At 50.8% G+C, this 26,941-nt stretch overlaps 2 protein-coding genes across 7 annotated transcripts in view; one reads left to right on the top strand and one right to left on the bottom strand.

Annotated features, from left to right (window-relative positions):
• Nucleotides 1–7,568, top strand: part of PACSIN1 (protein kinase C and casein kinase substrate in neurons 1) — a 53,576-nt gene extending 46,008 nt beyond the window's left edge. For all 4 annotated transcript variants that reach the window (XM_030561338.1, XM_030561339.1, XM_030561341.1 and 1 more), the window contains 5 exons: nucleotides 653–828; nucleotides 1,336–1,456; nucleotides 1,591–1,715; nucleotides 2,223–2,416; nucleotides 3,341–7,568. In XM_030561338.1, the coding sequence (XP_030417198.1) occupies nucleotides 653–828; nucleotides 1,336–1,456; nucleotides 1,591–1,715; nucleotides 2,223–2,416; nucleotides 3,341–3,450 (726 nt within the window). In that variant the 3' untranslated portion in view covers nucleotides 3,451–7,568. The remainder of the gene's footprint in view (nucleotides 1–652; nucleotides 829–1,335; nucleotides 1,457–1,590; nucleotides 1,716–2,222; nucleotides 2,417–3,340) is intronic.
• A 2,955-nt stretch (nucleotides 7,569–10,523) lies between these two features.
• The window catches only part of SPDEF (SAM pointed domain containing ETS transcription factor), a 28,151-nt gene continuing 11,733 nt past the window's right edge, over nucleotides 10,524–26,941 (bottom strand). For all 3 annotated transcript variants that reach the window (XM_030561335.1, XM_030561337.1, XM_030561336.1), the window contains exons 2-6: nucleotides 20,401–20,892; nucleotides 16,815–17,012; nucleotides 16,624–16,671; nucleotides 15,696–15,836; nucleotides 10,524–14,522 (exon numbers count right to left, since the gene is read on the bottom strand). In XM_030561335.1, the coding sequence (XP_030417195.1) occupies nucleotides 14,344–14,522; nucleotides 15,696–15,836; nucleotides 16,624–16,671; nucleotides 16,815–17,012; nucleotides 20,401–20,866 (1,032 nt within the window). In that variant the 5' untranslated portion in view covers nucleotides 20,867–20,892 and the 3' untranslated portion in view covers nucleotides 10,524–14,343. The remainder of the gene's footprint in view (nucleotides 14,523–15,695; nucleotides 15,837–16,623; nucleotides 16,672–16,814; nucleotides 17,013–20,400; nucleotides 20,893–26,941) is intronic.

Genomic DNA, 26,941 nt, shown 5'->3' with positions numbered 1-26,941 from the left:
GTTGGCGAAGCAGCCTGCGGGAAGCTTGCCATGATGCCAGGGCTCTGTGGATAAATAGCTCCAGTCTCCAGAGAAGCCAGGACACAATGCACTGGTCCTTAGAACCAGGTGAGATGGGAGAACCCGCCTGGAACCCCACTCTCTGTCTCCTTCAGGAAGGGGCCTTACTAGGTTACCAGAGTCTACTGGCCTTTTTTGTCCTTGAAAGAGGGGCTCTGGTGATATAGCTGCTTCTCCCATCTCCCCTTCCACAAAGGATCTCAGCCTCTGAGCCAACCCCAAACAACTACAGTCTGGGTGCAGCAAGTCCAGCTGGTGGGATTGCAGGTGCAGCAGAAGCAACAGTTAGGGGAGAGAAGGTCCGCTCCCCTGCTGGCATAAAGCAGCATCACTCCAATGGCATCAAACCCCCACCCAGTGTAAATTAGTGTCTCTCCAGGGGAGTCAGGTCCCCAGCTGGTATAAATCACAGCTCCACTGACTTCAGGGCTTGCTGATTTGTCCCAGATGAAGGTCCACGTTCCCTGCTCTCACAAAAATGAAGATGTGTTTATCACAAGCTGGATGTGGGGTAGGGAGAGACTCTGTCAGGGCCCAGCCAAGGAGCTCTGGGGGCCTGGGCTTTAACCTTGGCCCCGGGTTGTGCCCGCAGACCCAAGAGAAATACGAGAAGGTGCTGGAGGAGCTGAACAAGTGCACCCCGCAGTACATGGAGAGCATGGAGCAGGTGTTTGACCAGTGCCAGCAGTTCGAAGAGAAGAGGCTCATCTTCCTGAAGGAGGTGCTGTTGGACATCAAGCGGCACCTGAACCTGGCTGAGAGCAGCAGGTAACCATGCCCACGGGGGTGGTGGGGAGGGACGGGAGAGCGAGAGCAGCAGCGTATAGGAACTACAGGGGTCACCAGGGACTTGATTGGCCGGGCTGCCATGAACCAGGCCCCAGAGGATGCTGGATGATGAGCTCAGGTCCCCAGCAGAGGCTCCCAAAGGCCCGTCAGACCCAGTCACTCTGAGGGCAGATGGAGGGCACAGGGCTGGAAGCAGTGGCTCCATCCTCATCTAGGGATATCCCATGATCAATGGTCACGCCAGGTGGATTTGTGCAGCGGCCTGGCTCCCTCCTGTGGCCAGCAAGAGGAATGCCAGTTCTGAGTTCTCTTGGGAGTCCCGCTTGCTCCGTAGTTCCAATCCGTTCTCCCACAACCGCCGCCTTCTCTGCCAGTAAGTGTTCGCAGCGCTTCCCCAGCTCATCTCGAAGGAGCTTCAGTTGTCCATGAGCACAGGGGGGCGTCCGGGGGGTTCCTCATTTCTGCTTTGTTTGTGACCTCCCTCAGCTACACCAATGTCTACCGCGAGCTGGAGCAAACCATCCGTGTGGCGGATGCGCAGGAGGACCTCAGGTGGTTCCGCAGCACCAGCGGCCCGGGGATGCCTATGAACTGGCCCCAGTTTGAGGTGAGGCTCCCACCTGCCTCGCTCCGGAGGTGGCTGCTGTAAATGGGGAGGGGGCAGGGTGGGGAACGTGGCGGGCAGGCAGGTGAAGAGAGCCTGGCAGGTGCACAGGGGCACGTGTTGCTTTGTGTCTCCAGGAGTGGAACCCGGACCTCTCACACACGATAACGAGGCGAGAGAAGATTAAGAAGAACGAAGGGGTGACCCTGACCAACGCCACTGCAGTGGGCGAGTCAGCAGCAGTGGCCGGGGACCGCGGCAGGTGACAGCGCCCAAGCTGCGAGAGGGGCCCCTCCAATTTCCAGTCCACTGGGAGGGATGGGGAGGGCTGCAGAGACACAGTGGAGGTGGGAGGCAGGGAGCAGGAATGTACATCTGTTATCCTTTGTTTAGAAACCCTCTCGTGCAATTTTGTTTCACTGCGGGCAGTTCCTGGGGGATACACTGTGATACAGCAGAGGGGACGCGGTCGTGTCTTGGGGCAGGAGGTTTCTGAGGGATACGCTGTGATACAGCAAAGAGTCTTTGCTGCCAGTCCTGTAACTTCCGGCTCTGGGGCAGCAATCTGAGTGCCAGTGTGACTCCACCCCTTGTCAGGTGAATCTAGCCGGTGAGGCCCCAGCTCTTTCTGTGTCTGGAGAAGGCCCTGGCAGCTGCCCTTCTTACATTCCCTCTTCTGCCGGGATCCACACTCTCCTGCCCCCCGGGTCCGTGCCTCCCTCCCGCCTCCCTCTCTTCACGGCACTTTCTACCCGTTTTGCGTTCCCAGCGTGAGCAGCTACGACCGCAGCCAGCCCTACACCACCGAGTGGTCAGACGATGAGGGCGGCAACTCCTTCAGTGCCAGCGAGGCCAACGGCGGCGCCAACCCCTTTGAGGAGGAGCCGGCGGGGAAGGGAATGCGCGTGCGGGCTCTGTATGACTACGATGGGCAGGAGCAGGATGAGCTGAGCTTCAAAGCGGGTATGGCACAGGGCACATCCGGCAGCTGGCACTAACCCCCTGGCACAGCAGAGGTTGCTGCAGGGGAACTGTGGAGGGGGCGGGGGGAGGAAGGGGAGAGCTGACCCTTTTAAGAGGCATCTACCCAGCCAGGGGTCTACATGAGAGGTTTTTTGTTGTTTTGTGAAAGTTTGAGTTAACTCAGTGGCACCATGTCTGACTTATCCAAGCCCCCCTAGTGTTTACTCTGAACATACGGGGAAGAGAGGAGGTTTCTGGCTCCTCATACACTTATACAACACAAACAAGGCATGGCCGATTTTGCTCCAACTTTGCAGAAACCCCTCACCCATGGCCTGAGCCTGGAACATGTCCATCCAGTGCAGGGGTGGCTCCAGGCACCAGCACGCCAAGCACGTGGCTGGGGCAGCAAGCCACGGGGGGACTCTGCTGGTCGCCGCAAGTGCGGCAGACAGGTTGCCTTCAGCGGCATGCCTGCGGAGGGTCTGCTGGTCCCATGGCTTCGGCGGACCTCCCGCAGGCTGCCGCCGAATTCGCGGGACCGGGGCCTCCTGCAGGCAAGCCGCCGGAGGCAGCCTGCCTGCCGTGCTTGGGGCAGCAAAATGCCTAGATCCGCCCCTGATCCAGTGGGAGTCACTTTGGGAGTTTTGAGTTAACTCAGGTGGTACAGAACGGAAGTTGGGACACAACACACACATCCATAGAATCCACTTTTTCAATCTCTATTACATGTCCCCTTCCAGTAGCTGGATAAGTACCTTCCACTGCTGTCAGCCAATGGAGTTACTCCTTCAGCTCGAGTGGCAGAATGCCAGACTGGAAATTCAAGGTTCAGGCCGCTCTAGCCACCCATGGCATGTGCATTCAGGGTAAGAGGGCCACAGGCGATGGCAATGAATTCTTTATTTCTGCTTTTTGCCTCAGGTGACGAATTAACCAAATTAGGTGAAGAAGATGAACAAGGATGGTGCAAAGGGCGTCTAGACAATGGGCAACTCGGCCTTTACCCAGCCAACTATGTGGAGTCTATTTAACCTCGTGGTGTTCTCATCATTGCTGTCAGAAAATAAACAAACCCTCTGTCGTCTTCATTTCTCTACACCAACCAACCAGCCGTCTTGCCGTCTGGTCACTCACGCTGCACCATTAGAGATTCAAACGTATTTTCCAACCAAGCTTTTATTTTTTTATGAGCCGTCTCAGAAGAGTATTTTGCATACTGGCTTTTCCTCCTCTTCTTCTTCTAAGATAATGTGAAGTGAAAGGTCGACGTTGGCTGTGATTTTTTTTTTCAAAGCAAAAAGCCAATACCTCAAGATTTTAAAGCCCAACCAATGAGGGCATTTCCAGGGCTTCTGATTGGTTGGTTTTTAAGGTTATTGTAATCATAAGCCCACCTTCCCATTGGCTGGAACTGTTCCAAAACACACAGCATGTCAACTGCTGGGACCGGTCAAATTTGCCCTATTTGAACATAACCAAATTCAAATGGGAGGAAATGGAATTTATCCCCTTTTATTTATGTATACATTTTTATACTCACCCTCTCTAATCATTGTCTTTCCAGTTTCTCCATCTTTGCAGGAGGTGGGTGGGGAGAATCTCCCTACCTATCCATGCCCTCTCCCATTCATCTCAAACCACATCCGTGCACCGTACATCTCCCATCCAGTTGAACACACTGAGTTTTCAAGTTGGGCAAGGATTAGGGCTCACTGATGTCTTGCAGATGGGAATGGTTGTCTGTAAATTAAAGGAAGATTCCTCATCCCAGTGAAAGCTTTGGGGACCTTCCCTTTTTAGAGTATGGTCTTCCCCTCTTCCTCCGCCAATCAGACATCACCATGGTGTGGTCGCTGGTATCGTATTGTCATCCTGGACTCAGCAAAAGCTTCCTTCCAATGCTCTTCGGTGACATTACATCACTTCCTCAGTCCAGGTTCCTAGTAAGGCTGTACAAGTTCTCCAGTCCGAGACAGGAGTGCCTCTCGCAGCACTTGGGCACGCTGGAGCAAACGCACCTGTGGACCCTGAACCACAATGTGGACACCTGCTCCCTTTTCAGGGGAATGCTTGGTACACCGCTGTGGTGTGGAGAGCAGTGTAGGCCTGTGAAAGCTAATGGAGACCTGCACTCTGGGAGGGAGCGAACTGGGCCTTGAAATGCATCACCTCTTCTTTGGAGATTTGCAACGCTGTGTCACCACTGTTGGAGACCTCTTTCTAACAGTGACAGGTGCTGGGGTGATTCAGGGTGCCAGGCTGGGATGAATCTTAGGCCTGGGTCAAGATCTCCTTCCTGGGAATGGAATCTCATCAGGGACCATCAGAGGGACTAGTTTTCTGCCACTGAACTAAGGTGGGACCAGACTTCACTGTCCCATTCTTTGCACTGGAATGTGGTGGAGATTTATGTTTATTCCAACCGGATGTGGATGGGTGCAGGAGATTCCCTTTCCACGTGCAGGCTTTCTCCCCCAGCCACCTGATGGAGGGTCCAGGGGGCATGGAGAGGAGTCGCCTGGCTTTCTGACTGGGTGCATGGCATGGGAGATGCTCCAGACCACCACCCTGCCTAGGACGCATGTGGAAGAGTCACAGGTGAGAAGCAGTTAGTAAATGAAGCCTGCACTAGTGTCAGACAGGAGAGGGTCCCTCCTTTAGGTTAGGCTAAGAACAACTCATCTGCATAGCTTTGTGCACCTGGTGTAGGCTCTGGACACAGCTTCCAAGTGGAGAGAATGTGGGACAGGATTGGTGCATATGGAATGGATTCCGAGCCTGGAGCCCAACCAGTGTAAGGGTGGGGATAGGTGCTGATGCTGCAACACAGAGGAAAGACAGCTATAAAGCAAGCTGCTGTGTCCCCTCCCCAATGAGAATGGGTGTCCTCCAGCCCCATTCATGGACCCAAGTCCTGTCATGAGCTCCCTGGAGGGACTGTGAATAGGATTCCCCAGCAGCTGCTCTGCACCTTCCTCATGAAGGGCATTTTCACCCCATAGGCCCTGCTGATCACACATGACCTGTCCCCTGACTTCCAAGCCAAGCCTGCATTTCTGCTTGCCAGCAGTCTAGCTGTGGGTGCTCCATTGTAGCCAGCATGCAGTTCACCCCTGTGCAACTCCATTGACCTCAGTGAGCTTAAGTGGTGGTGGATTGGACCCTGAGACTTTCCTAAGCCATGATAATAGCAGCGGGGCATTCTGCATCAGCTGGAAACGTGGCAGAACCAGGCCCTTGGCCCCGAGAGAAGGAAGTAAAGCATGTAGGGCCCAATTTCAATCTCAGTTTCACTGGTGTAAATCTGGAGTAACTGTGCCCGAGTCCCAGAGGTTTTACTCTGGATTTAGATCAGCATCAGGCCTAAAGGCAGTGGTGTGGGAACCAAAGAGTAAATGCCAAATGGAAGAGAACGTCAAAGCAAAATCTTTCTGGCGTGAAACACCAGGGTCTCCTCGTGGAGAATAAAAGAGGATGGAGATTGGTGTTTACTCTGATCCATGGAGGAAAGGGGCCATTACATTGCTTGCCAAGCCCAGCCCTTCTAGTGCTAATCATGCCTGGGAAATATCTGTGGCTTCTCCCATCAGTGGCAGGTGGAAAGTCCCCACGAAGGCACAAAGGTGGCATCCCAGGGCTATGAAAAAACAATCCTTTTGTCAAATGCTACATGGAGCTGCAGCATTTCAGCCTTTTAACCCCCTACAAGCCAGGATGGCAAAGTGAGGACCATGGGAGAAAGGAACACTTGCTTTTACTTCTGCTTCAATCAGGTAGGGGATGTGAATAGTGGCTGGTATCCCATGGCAAACAGAGCTTCTGTTAGAACGTCTTCCTTGAAAGGTTTTGCCAGGCACAAGAAAGCAGGAGCTGTTCAAATGGTCAAGCATCCCCTGGAAAACAGGGATGGCCATTCCCCAGTGGCTTTGGCGTGAAGATTGAGAAAACACCGACAACCCGTTGCCCGTGGGAGAGGTCACCAGAAGACTAAACCACCACACAGCTACTCGTGTTGTCATCACTCTCTGTTGCACTAGAGACATGCCTGAGCCTATAACCTATGTCCAAACAATGCAGGTCTGAGTTCCATCTGTATTTGTTATTTCATAGCCCTGGGATGCTTTGTAAGTGGGGCCTACCAGCAAGCCCATGCTGGTAGGAACAGCTTTCCTGATCGCGATGGGAGGGTGTTGCTCAGTAGGCTCACAGCATAACCCAACCCAAAACCTTCCCAAGAGAGAAGCTGGCAAAAGCAAACCTTGTTATCCAAGCTGTTTCTTCCTGCTGGCAGTGAAGTTGGGTCACTTGTCATCCAACCACATTTTCCTTTCCTAATCCCTGGGTGAGCCTCAGGCTGGTTCCATCAATGCTGAATGCAGAGACAAGCCATTCAGGAGATTCCTAGCCAGAATTTAGCAAGACATCATCTCCTTGGCCTCCCTCCTACTCAGGACAAAAAGATATTGACTGGTACAGATACATATGACAACTCCCATGGGACAGGTCTTGAGAAGCCTCTTCCTGCCCTGAGTGTAAGTGAATGGGGCTAAATACTCCATTGCCCCTACATGGCAAGAGCAGCCCTTCATGAGTCACAGCTGAGTAATGGCTCACCCTGCCCACCCCTTTTCCAGCAGGCTCCATCTCCTCTCAGCATCTGGCTACCATGCTCCTTAAGCAGCCTCCACCGGGGCAGCTTGTGTCTTGGAGGTACAGAAAAACAACAAAGAACATTTTATATAGCAGATTCAAATTTCATATGGCCCATGGGTGCATATGGGTAACAGGTTATCTGCCGTTCCTTGAGCAGTTCAGGAGAAAAGGTCCCCCTGATTTTTCCACAGGAAGCCACAGATCATTGCTTATTTATCCCCCATCATCTTCAAATTCATCAGCCGCCTCCCTCCACCTCCTCATTCTGTTTAGTTCATGAATTATTGACTCTAGCGACCAAGTGTTCTTCCCGCCCAAATAAATGTGCTGCATCCTGGATAACATAGACAAGACCTCTCCAACCTTCAGCTCTGTTTCTTCCATTAGTTAACAGCACCACCACCACCACCACAAAGTCAAGGAAATGCTTTTGTTTCAGCACTGCACCTGTTTTTTGTACATTGATTGTGTAATTTTAAAAAGATCTATCTATATATATAGTGATTGTATTACTGTGGATACGACAAAAACAACAAAACGAGTAACTGAGCTATGTAATTGTTATATGGATTTTAACCCTCCTTTGAGTCTTGTGCTCGAATATCACCCGGTGTAGATGTAACTGTCACCTTTACCAGATGAGCATTACTTTGGGGTTTGGTTTGTAGCAGGCAATGGGTATAGGGACTAAGAGCAGGGATATTTTTCAAATGCTAGCGTGCCGGGGTTGGGGGGGGCACTTAGTGTACTTCCTGCACAGGAATTATGATGCCTCCCTCTCCCCCATGCCTTTCACCTCCACCCATTGCACACCGAATTATCGCTGCGCCTGAACGAGGCGTAACAAGCACTGTTGTGTTCATCCAGAGAAGCTTGAGAACCCGGGGGCCTAGTTTTCAGAAGCCTTGGGTGCTTGCAGACTTCATCATCTAGAGTTGAGGAGGTTCAGTCCCTCTGACCACCAGGACTTGAATGTTCTGCAAACATGTCCCTCCAAGGTGCTGAGAAGCTGAGCCTGTTGCAGGAGCAGGCCAGAGCTGAGATGGGAAACAGGTGGAAAAGGCCCTTTGCAGCAAAGACCAGCTCTGTTATCACTCCTCATAGGAGATGAGCCAGGACCTACGCCATGAAGCCTTTGTTGATGGGGAGGAGGGATTGGCTCAAAATCCCTGATGCTGCCACGAGGGCTTTGTTTCCAAGTCAGATTCAAAGCCAGATCGGGGGAGCGGTCTAAAGTTTTGCTGTCAGGATGAAGCCAAGGTCCTTGCAAGATTTTGAGTCTCCCCTGATCCAGTTGGGGGTGCATGTTTCCCTCCCACTTAGGCTGTGGTCATGCAGCACTGGATTTTAGCATTGTCCAACCCAAAGCCCAAGCCTAGTTCCAATTCAGCTCCAAGCATAAAAGGGCGGGGAAACCCAATCCTCATAACCACCCCCTTGGCCCATCTCGCCTCCTGATGTTCAGTTCCAGGAACATTTGGCAGGCCCTTTTCCATGCTGCAGCTCCAGGTTAGAGGAGCTCTGAATTTGGAATGGCAGGAGAGGGACACTTAAGCTTTACTTTGTTTTTTGCGAAGCTCAGAACAGCAATAATGCAGTGACTGCAGGGCCTTAATCCAGCTGGGACAGAAGAAATAGCCCTTATGTCAAGTGGGTGAAAGTTTTCACTGTGGGTAAAGTGATGGGAGTTGGCCATGTCCTGCATGGAAGGCACTGAAATTCCGCTCTGCTTCAGGGCAATGGGGATGGGAAACATGGAACTGAGTGTACGGTGCAAAAGGAAAATCTTTTATGTTGCTCCAGTGAAGTCAGCAGAGCCACATCCATGAGGAATTTGGCTCATTCTCTTTAGAAAAAGACGCATGACTTGTCTCCCAAGCCAGCCAGCCTCGGCCAGCGCAGCCAGCAATAACCAGAGATGGACACTTCTTCTCTCAGTAAAGGTCCTTTGCAGGAGAGTTTCCCCTGATGTCAAACCTCCCTAAGGAGCAAGCAAGACCCAAACCAAATGCTAGGGTGAATCACAACATAAGAGTGCAGTCCTGTGAGGTCCTGAGCTCTCTGAATTCAGACCGGGTTCAGACGGAGTTTGGAGGCTCCTCTGCAGGAGTGGTCCCTACATTATCCAATAGCTTCCTGGAGTGGGTTGTAACTCAATGGACTGAGCTGAGACACTTTTAGAACAGGCTCTCAGGCACAGTTTAAGAATATTTAATCTGTCACATGGAGCAGGTCCTCTGCTTCCTCCCCTTGACTGCTCCACTGAATGTGTTAGCTCCTAAATCCATTGAACCTCACTGCTGGTCACCCAATCCATCACTGAGGCTCAGAAAGAGTTTCGTAGTGGGCGAGCAAACAGCTCCCAGGAAAATAATTCTGTATTTAGATGGAGGGTCATGGGACAGGCAGAGCACAAAGTGCAAAGCCTTTACCCTGGCAAAAGAACGTCGCAAGCACTCCACCCTCCCCCTTTCCCCACAGGACTGAACCGCGCCAGAAAATAGCAGGGTTAAGAGAAGGCAAATCTGACCTATGAGGCTTTAAAATGGGAGGCTGCCCGTTTATGGCCAGGGGGAACTTCAAGGGCTCAGATAGAAGGGAACAAAGTTTCCAGTGGCTGAGATAATGCCATTAACTCTCTGTCTAGCTCTATATTCACCTCTCGAGGGAGAGGACAGAAATGGGGGCATGGCCGTTGCTTAACATTTCCCATTAGAGACCTGGAGGCTTGGGGGGCAATCCTGAGGCTGTAATTAACAGTGTTACTGCGAGCCAAGCTACACTAGGAGAAGGAGCATGTGTATCTGGCACGCAAGGCTGCCTCTTCTTCCATAAAGGAAAAAAAATAGGTAATACTTAAAAAATACAGTAATAAAGAAAAAAGGATTATTTTATTCATGCACAGTGTGTTTTGCCTGGTTATTGGGGGTGTTAAGCACCACTGGGTCACCTCTTAAGGCAGTGTCCTTACCTGCTCCCTTAACGGTGCAGTAGTCCAGGGGGACAGGAGGTCTGGTTATGCAAAAGCAGCACCTAGGCGTGAGTGCACACTTTCACACACAGCCTCATGCAAGAATGTGCCACTGTGCCCTAGCAATAAGGGAAAGGGGTGGGGGAAAGCATAGGAGGATCTAGGGACCACATTGGCACATGATTATGGGTTCCCAACTTGAGACACCACCAAAGGCTGCAGGGCTGGGGTGACGGAGATGGCAGAAAGGCAGCTTTGTTTGCCTTTGCGTGTTGCTATAGCAAAAACCGAGCCGGACAGCAGCAGCTGCTCCCTCCACGTAGAGTTTATTACCACTGCCCCACAGCGTTCACACACACACACACACACACACGCTCTTGGACCGTGCACACGTGAACACAAACACGTGCATGTTCCCTGCACACACATAGGGACACACACACGTTCTCATACACAGAGGCAAGGAAACACTTACTTTGCACATATCCGCATACACCCTTTCCACTGCAAACTGAAAAAAAACAACCCCAAAACAGACTAGACCATTGTTCATTGTAATAGAGAGGAGGTTACTGGACCGATCCTCGGCTGGGGGGGGTCTATTAGCCACGTGGTTCACATCAATTTTTCCCCTTTTCATTATACACACAAATAATCACATGGCACAACTTTCATGGTTTTTCAGAAGATACAAAGCTGTCTCCCCGCCCCCGCAAGGAATCAGAACTTCAAGGCAATGAGATACAACATATGCTGGGAATCTAAGAAGCACTTGAGCTCCTACTCTGACATGTAAACAATACAAAATTATCAGAAGGAAATACAAAGGCAGCAGCCAACACAGGCAGCTCTTTTAAGTTAAAAAACAAAAACCAAAATAAAACATGTATATACATTTTTCTTTAAACTCTTCCAAAGGCTTTTACAGATATCCTTGTCTCCCTTCTAAACTCTTCATTTGAACCTAAACCACAACGTCTCATCAGCCAAAACCAAAAGAAAACAAATAAACTGTAATATAAAAGATCAACATTACCAGGTAACTTGGCCTGTTATGAAATGTACAGTTTAAACAATCCTCTACCCTCTGCCCAAGTTCTATTGTACTATAATCTTGTCAGCTTCTGTTGATTTGTTTCCCAGTGGGAGTAAACTGCAGAGGTGTAAAAAACAAATAATAATGCCTTTAAAAACAGGTACAAGACTAAGGCAGTCAAGAAAGTCCTGAGCACTGGTAGGAAATGAGTTTAGTGAGTCTCTGTCTAGTTCCTAGTAGACAGGTGTCCATACAGCACATGAACAGCCATCACAACTGGTTCATAGTTGGCAGTCTGAGCAGAAAGACTGACTGGGGCAGAGAGAGCACATACAGGAGAGCTGAAGTGCTGGCTATTTTGCAGGTGGAGGTCGGAATCCAAATCTTGATCTGAGTTTCGCAAATGGGTCCATTCTTTATAATGCACTGAATCAAAAAGCCCAGATTCAAACACCTTGGGGACTTTGAAATCTGGATCCAAAGTCTGCAGCTTGAGCCCATATCAGATGGAGAATGACTTCCTTAGTCAACGCTAGTGGTGGGACTGCCAGATCAGGACTGAAACTGGAAGTATGGGGGTAAGAAAGTTACTAATTTTCTTGTTAGTACCCAGGCTATAATGTCAGTCTTCAGGCTTTCTTCCCCAGCCCCTTTCCAACACCAGTGAATTCCCTTAATCACCAGTTGAATTAATAGAAAACAAACTCAACCTCTGGTCACCAAAAGCCAACCCAGTTGTTGTGCTCCACTCTACCCACCTTTAATCACTCTGTGCTCCAACAGCAGGTTGGATCTTTCTCCAGTCTTGGCTTGCCCAGGATAGGCAGCAGATTTCTCACAAACAGGATGATGGTGTTGCTAGGAAAGTAACTAGCGCAACTGGGGCATAAACACCACAAGTTGTGGTGAGGAAGGGAAACCTGCCCAGTGGCCTTCATTTTGTCCCCAGTGGGGTAGCACAGAAGGGATGCAAGATATACTGGTCCCATTCTGTTTGCAATCTACTCTTGTTTAGGAGATTGGCCAATGAGCAGAAAGATGATACAGCAACCTGTCCAGCAGGCAAAGCAACATACTACACAGCCTGCTGACTCCATGCTTCCCACAAGAGCTTTTCGGTATTACCCTGCTGTTCAGCCAGATGGCCTTCTCATGCATCCAAGTGCCAGGGTGTCCCAGCTTTGGGTCAGCGTGAGCCCTGGCAGAAGGCTGCTGTGTATGATCCTATTGTCTTTCCTTTCAAATGAGCCTCTCTCACATCCTGCGCATGGGTGACTTTGTCCTTTCACACACAATGCCCTAAAATGGTCACTGCACCCATTCAACTGTGCACCAGAAACTAGCTAGTTCAATCGCTTCAGATCCGAGTCAGGTGGCCAGGGTTTGGCCCAGTTAGGCAATCCCCGAGTTAGAGCCCACCCCACGATCAGCCATGCTTGTCTTTGGTTTACAGCTGGTGCTGCTCTTGCCAAAGGCAATGGGAGATGAACTGGGGTAGGAGGTAGCAGAACTTGACTCCAAAACAACATTTGGGCCAGATTCTGATCTCATTTACACCGGTGTGAATCCATAGTAACCCGGCTGAAGCTCAGAGAGTTACTCCCAGTTTATACCGGCCTAAGTTCAGAATCTAGTCCTGATGCATTAAAATGGCACCCAGAAAAAGAGAAGTTGCTCACTGCATGTCTCAGAGGGCCAGTTGGACATCATGAACTTGTTGAAGCGATTTTCCAGATACAGCAAGGCACGTTCTTCAGAATTGCTTCTCCGTAAGGAAGAGAAGCAGGACGCTTGAGAGGTTCTTGGACAAACCAGCCAGTTATGCAGCTGCTAACCCAGCATCACACGCTACTGGACAATTCCACTGCTTCCTACTGCCTACCCACCTCCAAATGAGGCAATGAGGGAGGCAAACGCTTCAGCTGCAGCATCTCCAGCCGATAACCTCAGACCTTCTGGCAGTCGTCTACACCAGAGCATTGCTGCTCTCTGCCGGCTCGCAGAGCCCTTCCACACTGGGGTATCCCTACGCTGCCACACAAGGCTGGAGGCATTGCCTAGTTGATCACATGCATATAGCAAGTGTTGTGGGGAGAAACTGCCTTAGTGGCAAGCACTTTCTGGCTATCATTCTATCCTTGCCCCCACCAAGAAGAGGCATCGCCAACTAATGACTGGGCTGATCAGCTACTTTTCTAGCTCAGGGAAGGATAGAAGATGGCCCCTTTAAGGAACAGATTTCAGTTAGGGTATTGGTGGGGGAGTTGTCCCATTAAAGAAAGGCTCTGGACTGGCTGGAAGGCGGGGGGAATTACCTCTTATCCATGCCCAGAGAACGGCTTCAGACCAGGAAAAAGCAAGACCGGTAGAATTGCCATGACAATATCCTTGGGATATTTCAGGACAACTCAAGCTCCCCACCTGGAAGGGGAAAGCATTGATGAAGAGAGGCCAAATCTGATTATCACTAGATGTTGTGGGGTATGTGGGTGGGTGAGGCTCTTATCAATCTTCAGGGTACACGACCATCTCTACCTGATGGGGATCAGGAAGAACTTCCCCTGGGGACAAGTTACCATCACTGCAGGGATACCGGCACCTTTCACTAAAGCAGGGGTGACTGGCCAGGGTCAGAAACAAGGCCCAGTGGTCTGATGCAGTATGATAACTCCTATGTTCCCATGCATGGGCAGGACTCCTGGGTTCTACACCCAGTTGCTTTGCTGCATGACCTCCAATGTGCCATAAATCTCTGCTAAGTGGCATCTGGTCTAGTGGTGCCTCCTGCACCGCCAAAGACTTGAAAAGCTGGCGGGGAAAAATGAACCTCATCCACAACAGTCATATGTAACTTCTATTGGTTCGACATTGCTTCCAGGCAGCATCCCCTCAGTCCCCACCCCCCACCCCACCCAATTGTTGTGCCTCCCTCACGTGGTTCCCTCACACCGCAGCTTTAGAGGGAGAAGGGGGCTTTCTACACAAACTCATTGGCCCCAGAATTAAATGTATACACTCTATTTCACAGGCAGTCCATTGCTAGGTGGGGGTTCTTCCCCCAACACACATTCTTTGTAGTCTGGGGGAGGTTGGAAGCTCTGAAGTTCATCCAGCAAGTTTGATGAATTTCCAGCCTCTTGCACAACCCTAGACTTCATCTTTATTTTCAAAAGGTGGATCTCTTTTTTGGAAGGGGGTGGGAGGTGCTGTGGTTACAGGGATCCCACCGGGAAGTCAGTCCATTCCCCTGCTCCTGCCCCTTTCTCAGACAGGGTGTACAAACTGGTAGACCAGGCGCTGGGAGATGTCAGGTTTCCGGATGATCCCTTTCTTGTAATACTGCCGGATGGAGCGGCTCAGTTTGTCATAGTTCATGGCGGGCCGGTTCTTCCGGATTCCCCATAAACGAGCCACCTGGGCAGAGTCCTCAATCTTGAATATGCCTGAGAGAGGAACATGCAGAGAAAAAGGAGGCAATAATATAGGATGGGGTTTTAATCATAGACTATCAGGGTTGGAAGGGACCTCAGGAGGTCATCTAGTCCAATCCCTTGCTCAAAGCACGACCAATCCCAGGGCCACTGAGAGGCAGCATAGTCTAGTGGGCAGAGTGCAGGACTCGGGGAAACTTGGGTTCTAATCCCAGCTCTGACACTGCTTTGCTGGGTGAACACTGACAAGCGACTCCCACTTTCCGTGTGGCCATTTCCCCTCTCACCCTTCATCTGCCTCGTAAAGTCTTTGGGGCAGGGACTCTATGGACGTGTCTAACACAGGCAGTGGCAGTGAACCTCCAAGCCCAGCTCAGTAAACTCAGGATCACATGGTTTATGCTAAGAACAGCTGTGAAGACATTCAGCATAGAATCATGGAAGATCAGGGTTGGAAGGGACCTCAGGAGGTCATCTAGTCCAACTGCCTACTCAAAGCATGACCAATCCCCAACCAATCAAAAGCATTGGGCTCGGAAGCCTAGGGCAGGGGGCGGGGGACTCTCAGCCTAGGTTGCAATAGCTACATGTCTACAGTAGGGTGAGCCCCAGGAGTGTAGGATGAGCCCCAGGAGCGCCTGTCGACCTGAGCTCAGAGGCTTGCTGCCATGCGCTGGGTAGACACACCCACAACATGGAGAGCCTTGCGCGCTCGGGCTTCGATCTAGGCACTACAGGAATCCAGGATCAGGAGCCCAGTTTCACCAGGAAGGAAGTTTAGGGAATGGAAAATAGAGCTCTGGGTCCCACGAACTCACTGAGGGATGGAGTTTGGGGAAAGATAATGGGAGATTCAGATTTATGTCCATGGCAATGAGTTCCTTAGTCATACAGAGAACCATAGCCTGAAACACCCAGGCATAGCACCTCATTCTGATCTCACTCTCACTAGTGTAAAATGGGAGTCACTGGGCTTGATTTTCTGGGTGCAAAGAGAAGAGCAGGGCAGAAAATCTGGCCCTCTGGACTGATGGAATGATGACAGTAGATTCTGGCCCAGAGAGCTTTGGGTTGGAGCACCTGCCTGGGTGAATACTCATGCTATGAGACTCAACACTGTGGGGTCTAGGGGCATAGATACAAAAAGTGGCTTTGAGTTTCCCAGGAGGAATCAACAGCCCCCACCTTTCTCCTTATTGAGCCAGCGAATGAACCGTCCATAGTGATGAGGCTTCAGCAAAAGCTCTTTGAGGAACTGCCACAGGTGGATGGGCTGGCCTGAGCAGGAGGAGTCCACCTCGCTATCCGTCCAGCTCTCGTCACCCGCTGCAGCAGAAAGGAAGCACAATCCAGTTGTTAGTCGCTACCAGCAGAGCAGCGAGTGGCTCTGGGGACTGGGAACAGAGGGAGTCTTTCCTCTTCAGCTTGCCCAGGTCATCATGACTCATCAGTGGCCAAAAAAGGCTGCCATCTGATGAGAGGAAGGATGGTTCAGTGGGCAGGGCAATAGCCTGCGACTTGGGAATCCCAGGCTGAGTTCCCTACTCTGCCACAGTCTCTCTGTGTGATCCTGGACAAGTCACTTAGCCTTTCTGTGCCTCAGTTCCCCAGCTGTAACGTGGGAATAATAGCCCTGCCCTGCCTCCCAGAAATGTTGTAAAGACTGAGATTGTCAGCTCTTTGGGACTGGGACCATCTTTTTATTCTGTATTTGTACAGCACCTAGCACAGTGAGATGCTAGTCTGTGGCTGGGACTCCTGAGTTCTACAGTAATAATACATTAACAATAAATACACACCAGAGACGCACTCCGATATCAGGGTAATGAGGGCTATATAAGTATCTGGGATAGATCTGATAGTCATTTCCCCTTTGGGTTTGTTATTAACCAGGCTATTATTGACTAATAAATAGTGTATTATAATTACCAGTCTGAGAATTAATGATGATTAACATATTGGTCCTGATTAAGAGAGAAGCAACCCCTGAAATAACTGGGGACCCAGTCACTGAATTGTAAGAGGGAAACAGGTTCATTGACCCTCCTGCTGCACCCCCAGCTTCCCTCCTACCCCTCCTTGCTTCCTGTCCTTGGCAAAGCTGGGAACTCACCACAGTACCGCATTTCTCCGGGTGCAGCCTTCTCCTTCATCCAGGCAGCTGGAAGGGAAGCATGGTCAGTGTCAGCGTCAGGCGAGGGGAGCAGAATCCACCCGCTACAAAGCACACCGTTCCCATGGGTAACACGGTTAAGGAAACTTTGCTGTGCTCACCCCACCTCCTCCAACTCTGCCGGCATGTACCTGATTTCCAGATGTCCAGGTGGGCATGCAGCACGTCCCCACACACCAAGGAGCGCTGACGGAACTGCTCCTCTGACATGGCACACAGATCCTTCCCAGACAGGTCCTGGAAAGATTTCCCGATCTGGGGCAGTCGGTACTGGTGCTCGGTCCATAGGATCCACTTCTGGACATTTCCTGGACTCCAGTCTGCCGGATCTGTGGAAGAGAAACAAAACGCCCCACCCGGTCCTGGTGAGCGGGGTCAGGGGACACTTCCCCTCCAGAGAACACTCTGCAAGGATTACAGTAACAGAGAATACTGCACCCCTCCCATGCTAAAAGGACAAGGGAGCTGCTTCAGCTTGGAGGAGCAGTACTCCCTGCCTGTTCCGCCTCCTGCACGGCTGGGACAAGGAAACTACCCCTCCAGTTTCAATCTTCTTCAACCACTGGAAACGTGGATCTTTGATCCTCTCCTGGGTTCCCTGCCTCCTCCTTTGTCCCATCCCCCTGGGAACCAGATCCCTTTCCCGCCAGGGGAACGCCCCACCTGCAGAACATCCCTGCCTCTACTGGGGGAGAATTCAATGCCAGTCAACAGATCTCAAAACCCACAGATCGTGCGGGTCCGGGGGCAGGGAAAGGGAGCATCAGAAGCACCCTTCACCCACTGCACAGGGGAGCCTCCCCAGTGCGGGCCTGGCCTGGCTGTAAGGAGCGAGTCTCTTTGCACCAAGCCCAGCAAGCGCACTTTCAAATGAACAATCCAGTCAGGAGAAGAAGATGGACCGAATGCCCATGGTGGAAGCAACAGCATCCTGACCTCTCCGAAGGGCTGGTTCTCCTAAAGGGGCACATTTGTCCCTCGCATGCCAAATCACTTTGTTCCCCATCACCACTGTTTGTGAAACAGCAACTCCCTCTGGAAGAGCACCTGGTTTGGGGAGCCCAGTAGGGCTATGCATCCAGCAAGTGGCTACTGCATGCACCCACGTAATAGGGCAAATCACCTTCCCACATGCTGCAAGATTCAAGGCTTCAGTGGATGGAAATCCACATAGCCACACTGACTGCCAATTAGACCAGTGTAAGAGCCAGTCCAATATTCTTAATGCCTCAGTGCAAAGGCTTTATAGATGCTTAAGAAACTCCACAGGATACAAAATATTTCAAATGCAGCAAGAGACCGGCCAGAGTTCTGTGGTGGTTCTGAGCTTCCAAGCCCAGAGAGTTTGGTCTGGGATTCCAGTTCAGGCCCCGCTCCAGCATTAGAGGAAGAAACCCTGCGAGCTATTTGAGACACTGCTCCCCCCAGATATATGGGGAGATCCTTAAAGTGTGTAAATTCACACAGCGCCATTGATTTACACCAGCTAAGGAGCTGGCCCAAAATTCGTCACGCCAGAGGAACTCTGCCTAGTAAACCAAACATACCTGCCCCCAGGGGCTGTGCATTACTACTGGAGACTTTGCCACCTTTGCTCTCTGTCCCAGTGCACCTTGCAGAGTCCTTTACAATCAGCGCAAGGCTGGGGTTAAAATGCTCAGCATGGTTTTCATGATCTAGCTGGGACTCTGTTTCTGACTCCAGCCGTTTCTCCTACAGGCCCCGGCTCCCAAACCCCATCGCTGACAGTGCTGCCAGCTGCGGGAGCTGGATCAATGAGGTGCTGTTTGCAGGGGCCCGAGCTCGCTGCTGGGTTTGGCTCTTCAGAGAGGACGTGCACAGTGCACTTTTGCACCATTGGAGCGAGAAGGCCCTGCTCCTGCTCCCACTGAATTAAGTGAGAAAATGCCCACTGATTCAGACAGGAGCCAGCTCAGGCTCCTCTGAAGATCAGATTGCTCATTCTGGTTCATTCTAAATCCCGTCAGGACTGGGGCCAGATGGCTGCAACACTGCTGTAGGCTGCTTGTAACTCAAGGCACTTCCCCACATATCCTATGCCATTGCATTTAAACACGTGTGCCGGATGATTTTAGAGACAGGTACGAACCATAATGCAACATTTGGGTCCAGATTCTCAGCCCCCACACCATGAATCAAGGGTATTTGCATTACGGGGGAGTTGGTCCCTTCCCACCACGCCACGATTCCTTGGCATGACTTTTTTTTCCTCTCTATGGTGCATGTGATAATTTAAGATTTCACTATCACACCCCTGCAGCCTAACCCTGCTCCCTGTTTGTGTCACTAGCAGTTTTACCATTGACGTCAACGAAAGGCAGGCTCCAGCCCCTTCCCCACCACCACCCCAGAACAATCATCTGAGAGGACAGTTCTGTTAGACACTCAACATTCCATCACCAGCTCTCCAAAGAAAAAGACAGACAGACAGACAGACCCATCCGGCTGCTCCCTTCCTCACCCGCCATCCACTTGCTTAACACAAGTGACTTCAAAGACACTTTTCACCCCTGGGGAAGAGATTCCCCCTGCAACCTAGTCAAATATATTTCACATTGTCATAGACATGAGAGATGGGAAAAACCTGCTAGCCCCTATAAATCCAGCTGCCCCGGCCTCTGGGGAGAACAGAATATTCTGCTAGTGGGAAGCATCTAGAAGACTGGGGTAGGAACTATGAGGCCACATCTACACTATTGCTACTACAGCAGCAGAGTTACGGCGCTGCCGCACAGCAGTGTAGATGCTTCCTACATCGACAGAAGGGAATTTTCTTTTGATGTAGGTCATCTGCCTTTCCAGTGGTCGTCGGAAGAATCCTACACTGGGGGTTAGGTTGACCCAACTACAATGCTCAAAGTGTGAAATTTTTCACAGTCTTGGGCAATGCAGCTAGATCGACTTAAGTTTTAGGTGGAGATCAGGCCTCAGACTCTTTCACCCCCAGCCCCTACCTGTTTGAAAACTTTTGGCACTGCTGGAATCCAGATGTGCCAGATGTTGCCCTCTCAGGGCCTTATTTACACCCCACTCACTCAGTCACAACCCAGCAGAATGGTTTGATTATTTAAATTTCTGTCAAATAAATGGTTTTGAACAGAAAAAAAGGAATTCATGTGGCTGGTTTTGGTTGAAGAATGTTGTGCCAGGAAAGTCCACAGAGGCTCGCGGGGGTGTCTTTCCTTCGACATCCCCAGCCCCTGGAAACGTGACTCAGCCTGCCCTGGAGGAATCCCAGCAAGGGGTGAGGAAGGAGCCCAGCCTCCATGGCCCAGTCAGTCTTTGGCCTCTCTGCTGAGAGTGCCCACAAGGTGGACAATTAGGACCTGACCCAAAGCTCACTGAGGACAACAGAAACACTCCCATTGCCTTCCAAGAGCTTTGGGTCCATCCGTTAACGCCGGCTGCCCCGTGAATACTAACATACACAGCACATCCTGGTGCTCTCTGGTAACTGTAGAGGGCCCGGAACTCTCGAGCCACTCCACGGACATCCTGGACCAAGAGCCAACAATGCTTTTCACCTGCTGCCGAACCTAATCCGAACCAGCAAGCAAGAGGTGACAAGCTCCACAGCTCAGTCTGGAGCCCCCTGAGCCTCCGGTCTCCCCACAACAAGGCACTGAGTTCTCCTTGGCTCCCTAAATCCCCCCCACACGCACAGAGCAAAAGTAGAGAGACAGAAGGGGCACCCACCTGCTGCAATGTTGAGGAGTTTGCAAGCCGTCTCAATGTCCTTTAGCACTTCGCCCACCACCATGCTCTGCACCTGCTCCAGTGAGTGCTCCTCCAAGTGGAGGCTCTCCTGGTAGTCCATGTCGGGGCTCAGCCCCAAGCCCTGGCTGTCGATGATGGGGCACTGCTCTGGCTCCTTCTGCCCTTCGCCCCTGCCCCCTTGGTCGCTGCCCTGAGGAGTCTCCCCCAGGCCCTTGGGCACCCAGCTGGTGTCCTCTGAGTAGAGCATATCGAAGTAGTGGAGGTAGAAAGTGGGCAGAGTCTGCTCGGGTGTGGCAGGGGGGCTGGGGCTGTCCAGGGAGCTCCAGCTCTGGGTATCAGGGTCTTGTGCAGCAGGGGGCTTCTCCAGGCTGGTCAGCAGCAGGGCGTCCTGCGGGGCGATCCGGCCATGAGGCAGAGCGGTCAGCCTCTGGCCTGCGCTGCCCATCACTCTGCCCGGGTGCGTCTCCAAGTCTGTCAGCCACCAAGGGGTGGAGAGAGAAACAAACCAACAAGCACCAGTCAGAAAGAGCTGGGGCTTGATAAAAATTCCTGCCTTTCTGCCCAGTGGTCAGGCACAAAAGGGGAAAGCTAAGCCTGTTAGTGGGAAAGAAGCCTCCAAAGAGCCACTCGACGCCCTAAGAGACCCCCAGATGAAAACAGGTTAAATAGCTCTTCACAGCCCTGGGTGACTCCTTCGCTTCTGGGTCATTTGGCAATCAGGGGGTAGGAGGAGAGTGGGGAAAAGCCGATCTGCCTGGAACGATCAGATACCAAACATGAGGGAGAGTCATTCCTGATCAGGGTGGTAACTTTCTGGAGGGGGTAGGAAGGAAAATGGTGTGGGGTCAATAAGCCCCTTCCCGCAGTCGGCTGGGGTGGGCGGGTGAGCTGAACCCTGTTTGGGACAATGAAGCCGTCAGCCTTGGATGGGGAACTGCGCATTCCTCGGAAAGAAATGGACACAACCAGATACGGGTGTGTGCCTGGGAAATCTGGTTTCTGAGCACCCTGACTTGGACAGGGAGAGCATCTCTGCCAAGAACCTGAACATTACCGGGCACAGCTGTTCCCCATCACTGGGTAACGCAGGGCAGGAGAGATGCTGCTTGTAGCAGGGTTAGACAGAGCCCTGCATCTCAGGCAGAGGTTGGATTCTAGAACATTCCCCCTCACTGCATCTGCTCCAAGCTGGGCCTCTGAGGGCCTATCAGTTAAAATAACAGAGACAAGGCCCATCCAAGTGGGGCAGGGACCATCGTTTTGTTCTGTGTTTGTACAGCACCTAGCACGGTGGGCTCCTGGTCTGGGACTAGGAGTCAAAGGCACTGCAATAATACAAATCAACCACAATCACAATAAATAATAAAAAAAATGATCCGAGTGTAACCAATGAAGCAGCCCTTTACATGGGCTTCACATCACCAGCAGGCCCAGGGCATATCTACACCAAGTGAGGAAATTGTTGCTGGGCCACAGGACTCCACAAAACGGTTGCTTCTCTTTTGATTTTGCTACGGCTCAGAGCCTCGTAAAGCCCCTAGCATGGCTGCTGGGTGGATTTGAGGTATTGCAAGGGATTCCAAATCCTGGCTTGCTGCAATATCTTTTCACCTAGGGCCAGGTTTACAAAGAGATTTAGGCATGTAATGATGGCACCTAGCGAGATTTATATAAAAGCACCTAAGCAGGTTCGGCACAGAAATCCCATTTGATGTCACTGGGAGTTAGCTATGTAACTTGCTTAAGTGTTTTTCACTAGGTGCCTAAACCCCTTTGTAAGCCTGGTCGCTATCATAGGCAGTGGCTGAGAATGTTGTCCTGAAGGACACTGCTCTCCCCATGGGGATTCTCAAACAAGATCTAGGCCTCAGTGTATCCACTACTATTGCACCGGAGGGCAGCCCACATGATTACTATGCAAGAATCATGTGATTGCCTATCATTAGGGGCTTGATCTGAAACCCATGGACACCAACAGTAGTTCAGACCCTAAATGGGTGAGGCATTGGCATTTCTGGCAGCACAGATCCCACAGAGATAAGCATGGTATAAAAACCCTGCACAGAGTGGCTGGAGATTAGACAGAGCCTCAGTTATAAGGCAGGCACCCCATTGCTCATGTCACTTCCATGAGGAGACCCTCTGATTTCAGAATACCTGGCGCTGTCTCCATCAGACTGGAAACGCGGCATAAACATTTTTAATGTGAGAGTAATTCAGCCCTGGAACAATTTCCTAAGGGTCACGGTGGATTCTCCATTGCCGACAATTTTTAAATCAAGATTGGCTGTTTTTCTAACAGATCTGCCCTGGGAAGTATTGTGGGGGCAGTTCTTTGGTCTGTTATACGGGTGATCAGCTAGATGATCACATTGGTCCCTTCTGGCCTTGGAAATCTATGAATCGGATGACAGGGCACATGGCAGCTGATATCTCCTGGCCATGAACCCCTTCAGCCCCCGTTGGCATGAACTTTTTGCACTTGTTCTTTTCTTTTCAGAGCACATGTTTAAAAGCCCAGTTCCATCTGTCTCCTGCATGCAGGGAGCCCTGGACTCTGCAGAGAAGAGGAGGAGACGGCTGAATTTCCCTGGCAACCGCAGGAAATGTCTCCATCAAAAGAGAAAGCCTGATAGTTCCCTGAAAGAAGTCCTGAGGCTTTAAAGAAAAGAGCCCTCTGAAATGAGTGTGCCATTAAAAGGGCACCGTCAGGGTCAATTGTATAGCTGTTTGCACGGCCCGTGCTTTTCTTTGTATGGGGATTTTCCACCTTTCCCCCTCCTCCCCACCAACAAATGATTCCCTGCTCTTTTTCCTCAAAATACAGCAACTCAGTGCTGGTAAGGGACTCTATAATAACAAAAGCAGCATACACAGCCGGGTATCGCCAATCAGTCCTACCATAATAAACCAGCCCATCCAGCTCAACACACAAGTGATCCCACAAAAACAAACCAGTGCACACAGATCACAGACTGTAAGGGCTTTGGGGGCAGGGACCGTCTTTTTGTTCTGTGTTTGTACAGCACCTAGCACACTGGTGCCGTGGCAGTCACTCCTGTAATACAAATAATGAACAGTAATAACGGCACACACAAGTGACCCTACAATAACAAAGCAGCGGATGTACTTGTGGGCCGTTGCTCCAAAGAGACCCTACAGAAACAAATCAATCCACGCAGCAGGCCAGCACACAAGCGACCCTGCAATAAACAAACCAATGTACCATGGAGAACGGGAAAATGTCGGTGGGTAAGCAGATTGCAGTGCGATGTTTCCCAGTGAGTATTATATAAAAAAAAAAGCAGCAAGAAAAAAATAGCAATGAAGATACTTCACTGGGTTCCTTTAACACAAAGGATGAAACTGTGAATCCCGAGTTTATTCAAGCCCTTCTAGCCAAATAAACGTATCCTTTGTGTAGGAGAGATGTTATTTACCAAAGTGTTCTGTACTGCGTGTTACTATCTCTGTACCTTTTTCAATGTGCCAAGAAAATTTCATTTCCATTCTGCTGCTTCTAGCGAATGGGCTGGTCCCATGTCCGCTCCGCGCAGTCAGTGATGGTTGGTAAACAAGAGATAATTAAATGTCATTAATAGCCGCAAGCTAGACTCCCATTAACCACAGATCTGCCAGTGGAAGGGGTGGGGGTGGGAGGAAGGATTAGACATCTGGAAGGTTTACGTTGTTACAGTTAAAGTCATCCTTCAGACAAAGCCAGGAACAAAGTCTGCAACAATTTTAACAGCAGCAATGCTTAACACTTCCCCAGGGCCTTGCATCGCCAGTGTGCTTCACAAAGGTTCCCCAGTTATCCCCGAGAGGGAAGTTTTATTATCCTTGGGCCAGGGCCTCCACTATTGTAAGTCACCGTTTCTCCATTGAAGTCAAGTCCTGGCCCCCTGCAGTGAATATAGGGAAACTGAGGCACAAGGAGATTAAATAACTTGCCCAAGGCCATGCAAAATAAGTAGTGGAGTTGGGGTTAGACCACAGGAGGTCTTGGTGCCAAATCCTGTGCACTGACCACTGTGTCATCTTGCTGCCTCCTTTCTGACCTCAGAATCCCAAAGAGTCAACATTTCCCAAGGGCTTTTTGCAGCACATAACTGAAAGCCCCATTTTTGAAAACAAACATCTTCCTACACCATATGCAAGGGAAGCATTCCACAGCGATGGCCGGATTTTCCAAAGACTCAACGTTCATGGGGCCCCCCAGCCTGCTGGGCTCTTCTGAAAAACCTGGCTCCAAATGCTTCAGTGCTTGTATTGGAAAAAAAGAAAATATATACAGCCTGGCCCCTCGCAAGCAACCCTACGATAACAAGCCAGTGTGTGGATCCCACTGCTCACAAGAAACCCCATCTAGAGTACGAAACCCAGTGCATGCAACCCTAGCCTTCACACGCAATGCTGCAACCATCATTCAAGGACAGCTCTACTATACAGCTACCATCAAACCCTTGAAGGCAGTAACTACTTTTGTGCACAGGTCTCAGATGCTGCATTGTAACAGTGCTGAATCAATGAACAAGCAGGAAGAGGCTGATTATACGAAGAGCTTCTGCTCCTGTGCATACCGTATACACACAGGTTTGTGAGGTGCTCGGGTATTACGATCATAGGAGCCCAGGTAAGTCCCTAGCACATATAGATAAACAGATATACACACACACACACACACCATGCAAATATCCCCACACACATATTTACACAGCGCAATCACATACCCATACAGAATTAGATCCCCAGCTGGCATCAATTGCCCTGGCTCATGGATGGGCAATGGAGCTATGGTGATTTGTGTCAGGTAGGGATCTGGCCCTATAGACTTTAATAATCAATAGCCCTGAGGAATACAGAAATACTATGCTGTCCTTAAGTGGTGAATTTTGCTCAGAAAGGAGGCTTTTAGAAACATGATGGAATGTCACAGCAGCCCGAGAAACAGGCTTGACCTTTCCAATCAGGCACCCATTAAGGTGATCCTCCGCAGAGCAGGTGCTAACCCCCCTGCTGCCCAGCAAATACTGCATTTTCTCTGATGCTCCGGAGGCCAAAACTGAGGAGTCCCTAGTGAGGGGGCCCCATGCCTCCCAAGAGGCAGCAGGTTTCCCTGAGAGATGCTGCTCAGTTCCAAACTTCTGGTTTATTTGCTCTGGATTAGATTAAGACTTTAAGAGATCAGCCTTAAATCCAGCCCCATGCTGCTCCCTGCACAAAAGGGAAGCTGGTAACAGCTTGCAAGGCCCTAGCCCTGAGAAAGCCCTTTGCAAATCCGAGATGGTGTAGTGCTCCTTGGAAGTGGGATTAGATCCCGGCACCACCTTCCCCACAAGCAGAGGGCTAAATAAAGAAAGAAAGTGCATGCAGTTATGTCCCTGGGCTCTGGAACAATGGCAGACCAGACTCCTGTGGCCTGTTTGTCTCTTGGGACCTTCCCCTGGATCTCTGTCTTCCCCTTCCTAATTCCAAGCTTCTCTGCTCAAGCTCTCTCCAGGCCCTCAGCAAAACAGCGTTTGGTGCACTCGGTGCCTGCAACAACTTGCATTCACGCACAGCAGCTGTCCCAGACATCTTGCAAGCCTGAGTTGCCACAACCAGGGCAAAGTCTATCCCTCAGGTCTGGCTAAACTGGTTGCAGCAGTTCTCACTCCTCCATGTACACAAAGCATTTGCAGCTGCAGCAGCTCAGCCATACCCCCCCCATTCTATCCCATAATGCAGTTTTACCTACTACCCCAAAGTCACTGGGGCCAGATCTCCAGCTGGTGTATCTCCATTGAAGTCGATGGCATAATGCTGATTGACACCAGCAGAGGATCTGGCCAACTGATCCCAGTAACAGTGCTGGGTGCTACAAGAAAGGAGATCAGAAGTACTAGGAGGGACATGGAACAAGAAAGGAGATCAGAAGTACTAGGAGGGACATGGACTTACATCTGTGTATGTAAGGGAGGTGCAGGGAACCCTGTTCTCTATACCATTATTAAGTCTCTGATGCAAGAGCCACTGTAGAAACGCACACCCAATTACTGCCCAGCAGTCACGATATTCACGCTAGCAGACGCACATCAAACAGATAGAGGCAAAACCAGCACAGCTGGTGCCAAATGGAGGCTCTAGGGCCCAAGAGGCATTGCCAAGTTTGGGGACAGAGGACAAAGAAAGAAGGTGAAACTTCTAACTAATCAGCCCTGCCCTTTCCTTCCACCCCACCCCACCACCCCTGGCTGGGAAATTGTAGGCCAGAGCCCCTGGGAAACAGAACCTGGCCAGGAGCAGAACCTCTGAGCTGTGGGAGAGAAAAGCCTAAGTAATCATCTGACAAAATGTGCTGTACTCTAAGGGTGGGGACCTTTGTTTGATTTTCTCTGGCTTTGGCATCCAGGAGGCTGCTGCTGAGGCCTTTATGGGCTAGGTGGGGAAGTATTTACTCTGAGAAGCCGCTTTAAGCAAGAGAGAAACAACAGGAGGAGGAGGGACCAACTGCGGGGAAAGCTCAACTTTCCTCTCG

Source organism: Gopherus evgoodei, chromosome 4, assembly GCF_007399415.2.
Source record: "Gopherus evgoodei ecotype Sinaloan lineage chromosome 4, rGopEvg1_v1.p, whole genome shotgun sequence".
Classification (NCBI taxonomy): Eukaryota; Metazoa; Chordata; order Testudines; family Testudinidae; genus Gopherus; species Gopherus evgoodei.
Note: the sequence above shows the minus strand (reverse complement) of the source record. Positions and strands in the feature narration are given on the sequence as shown.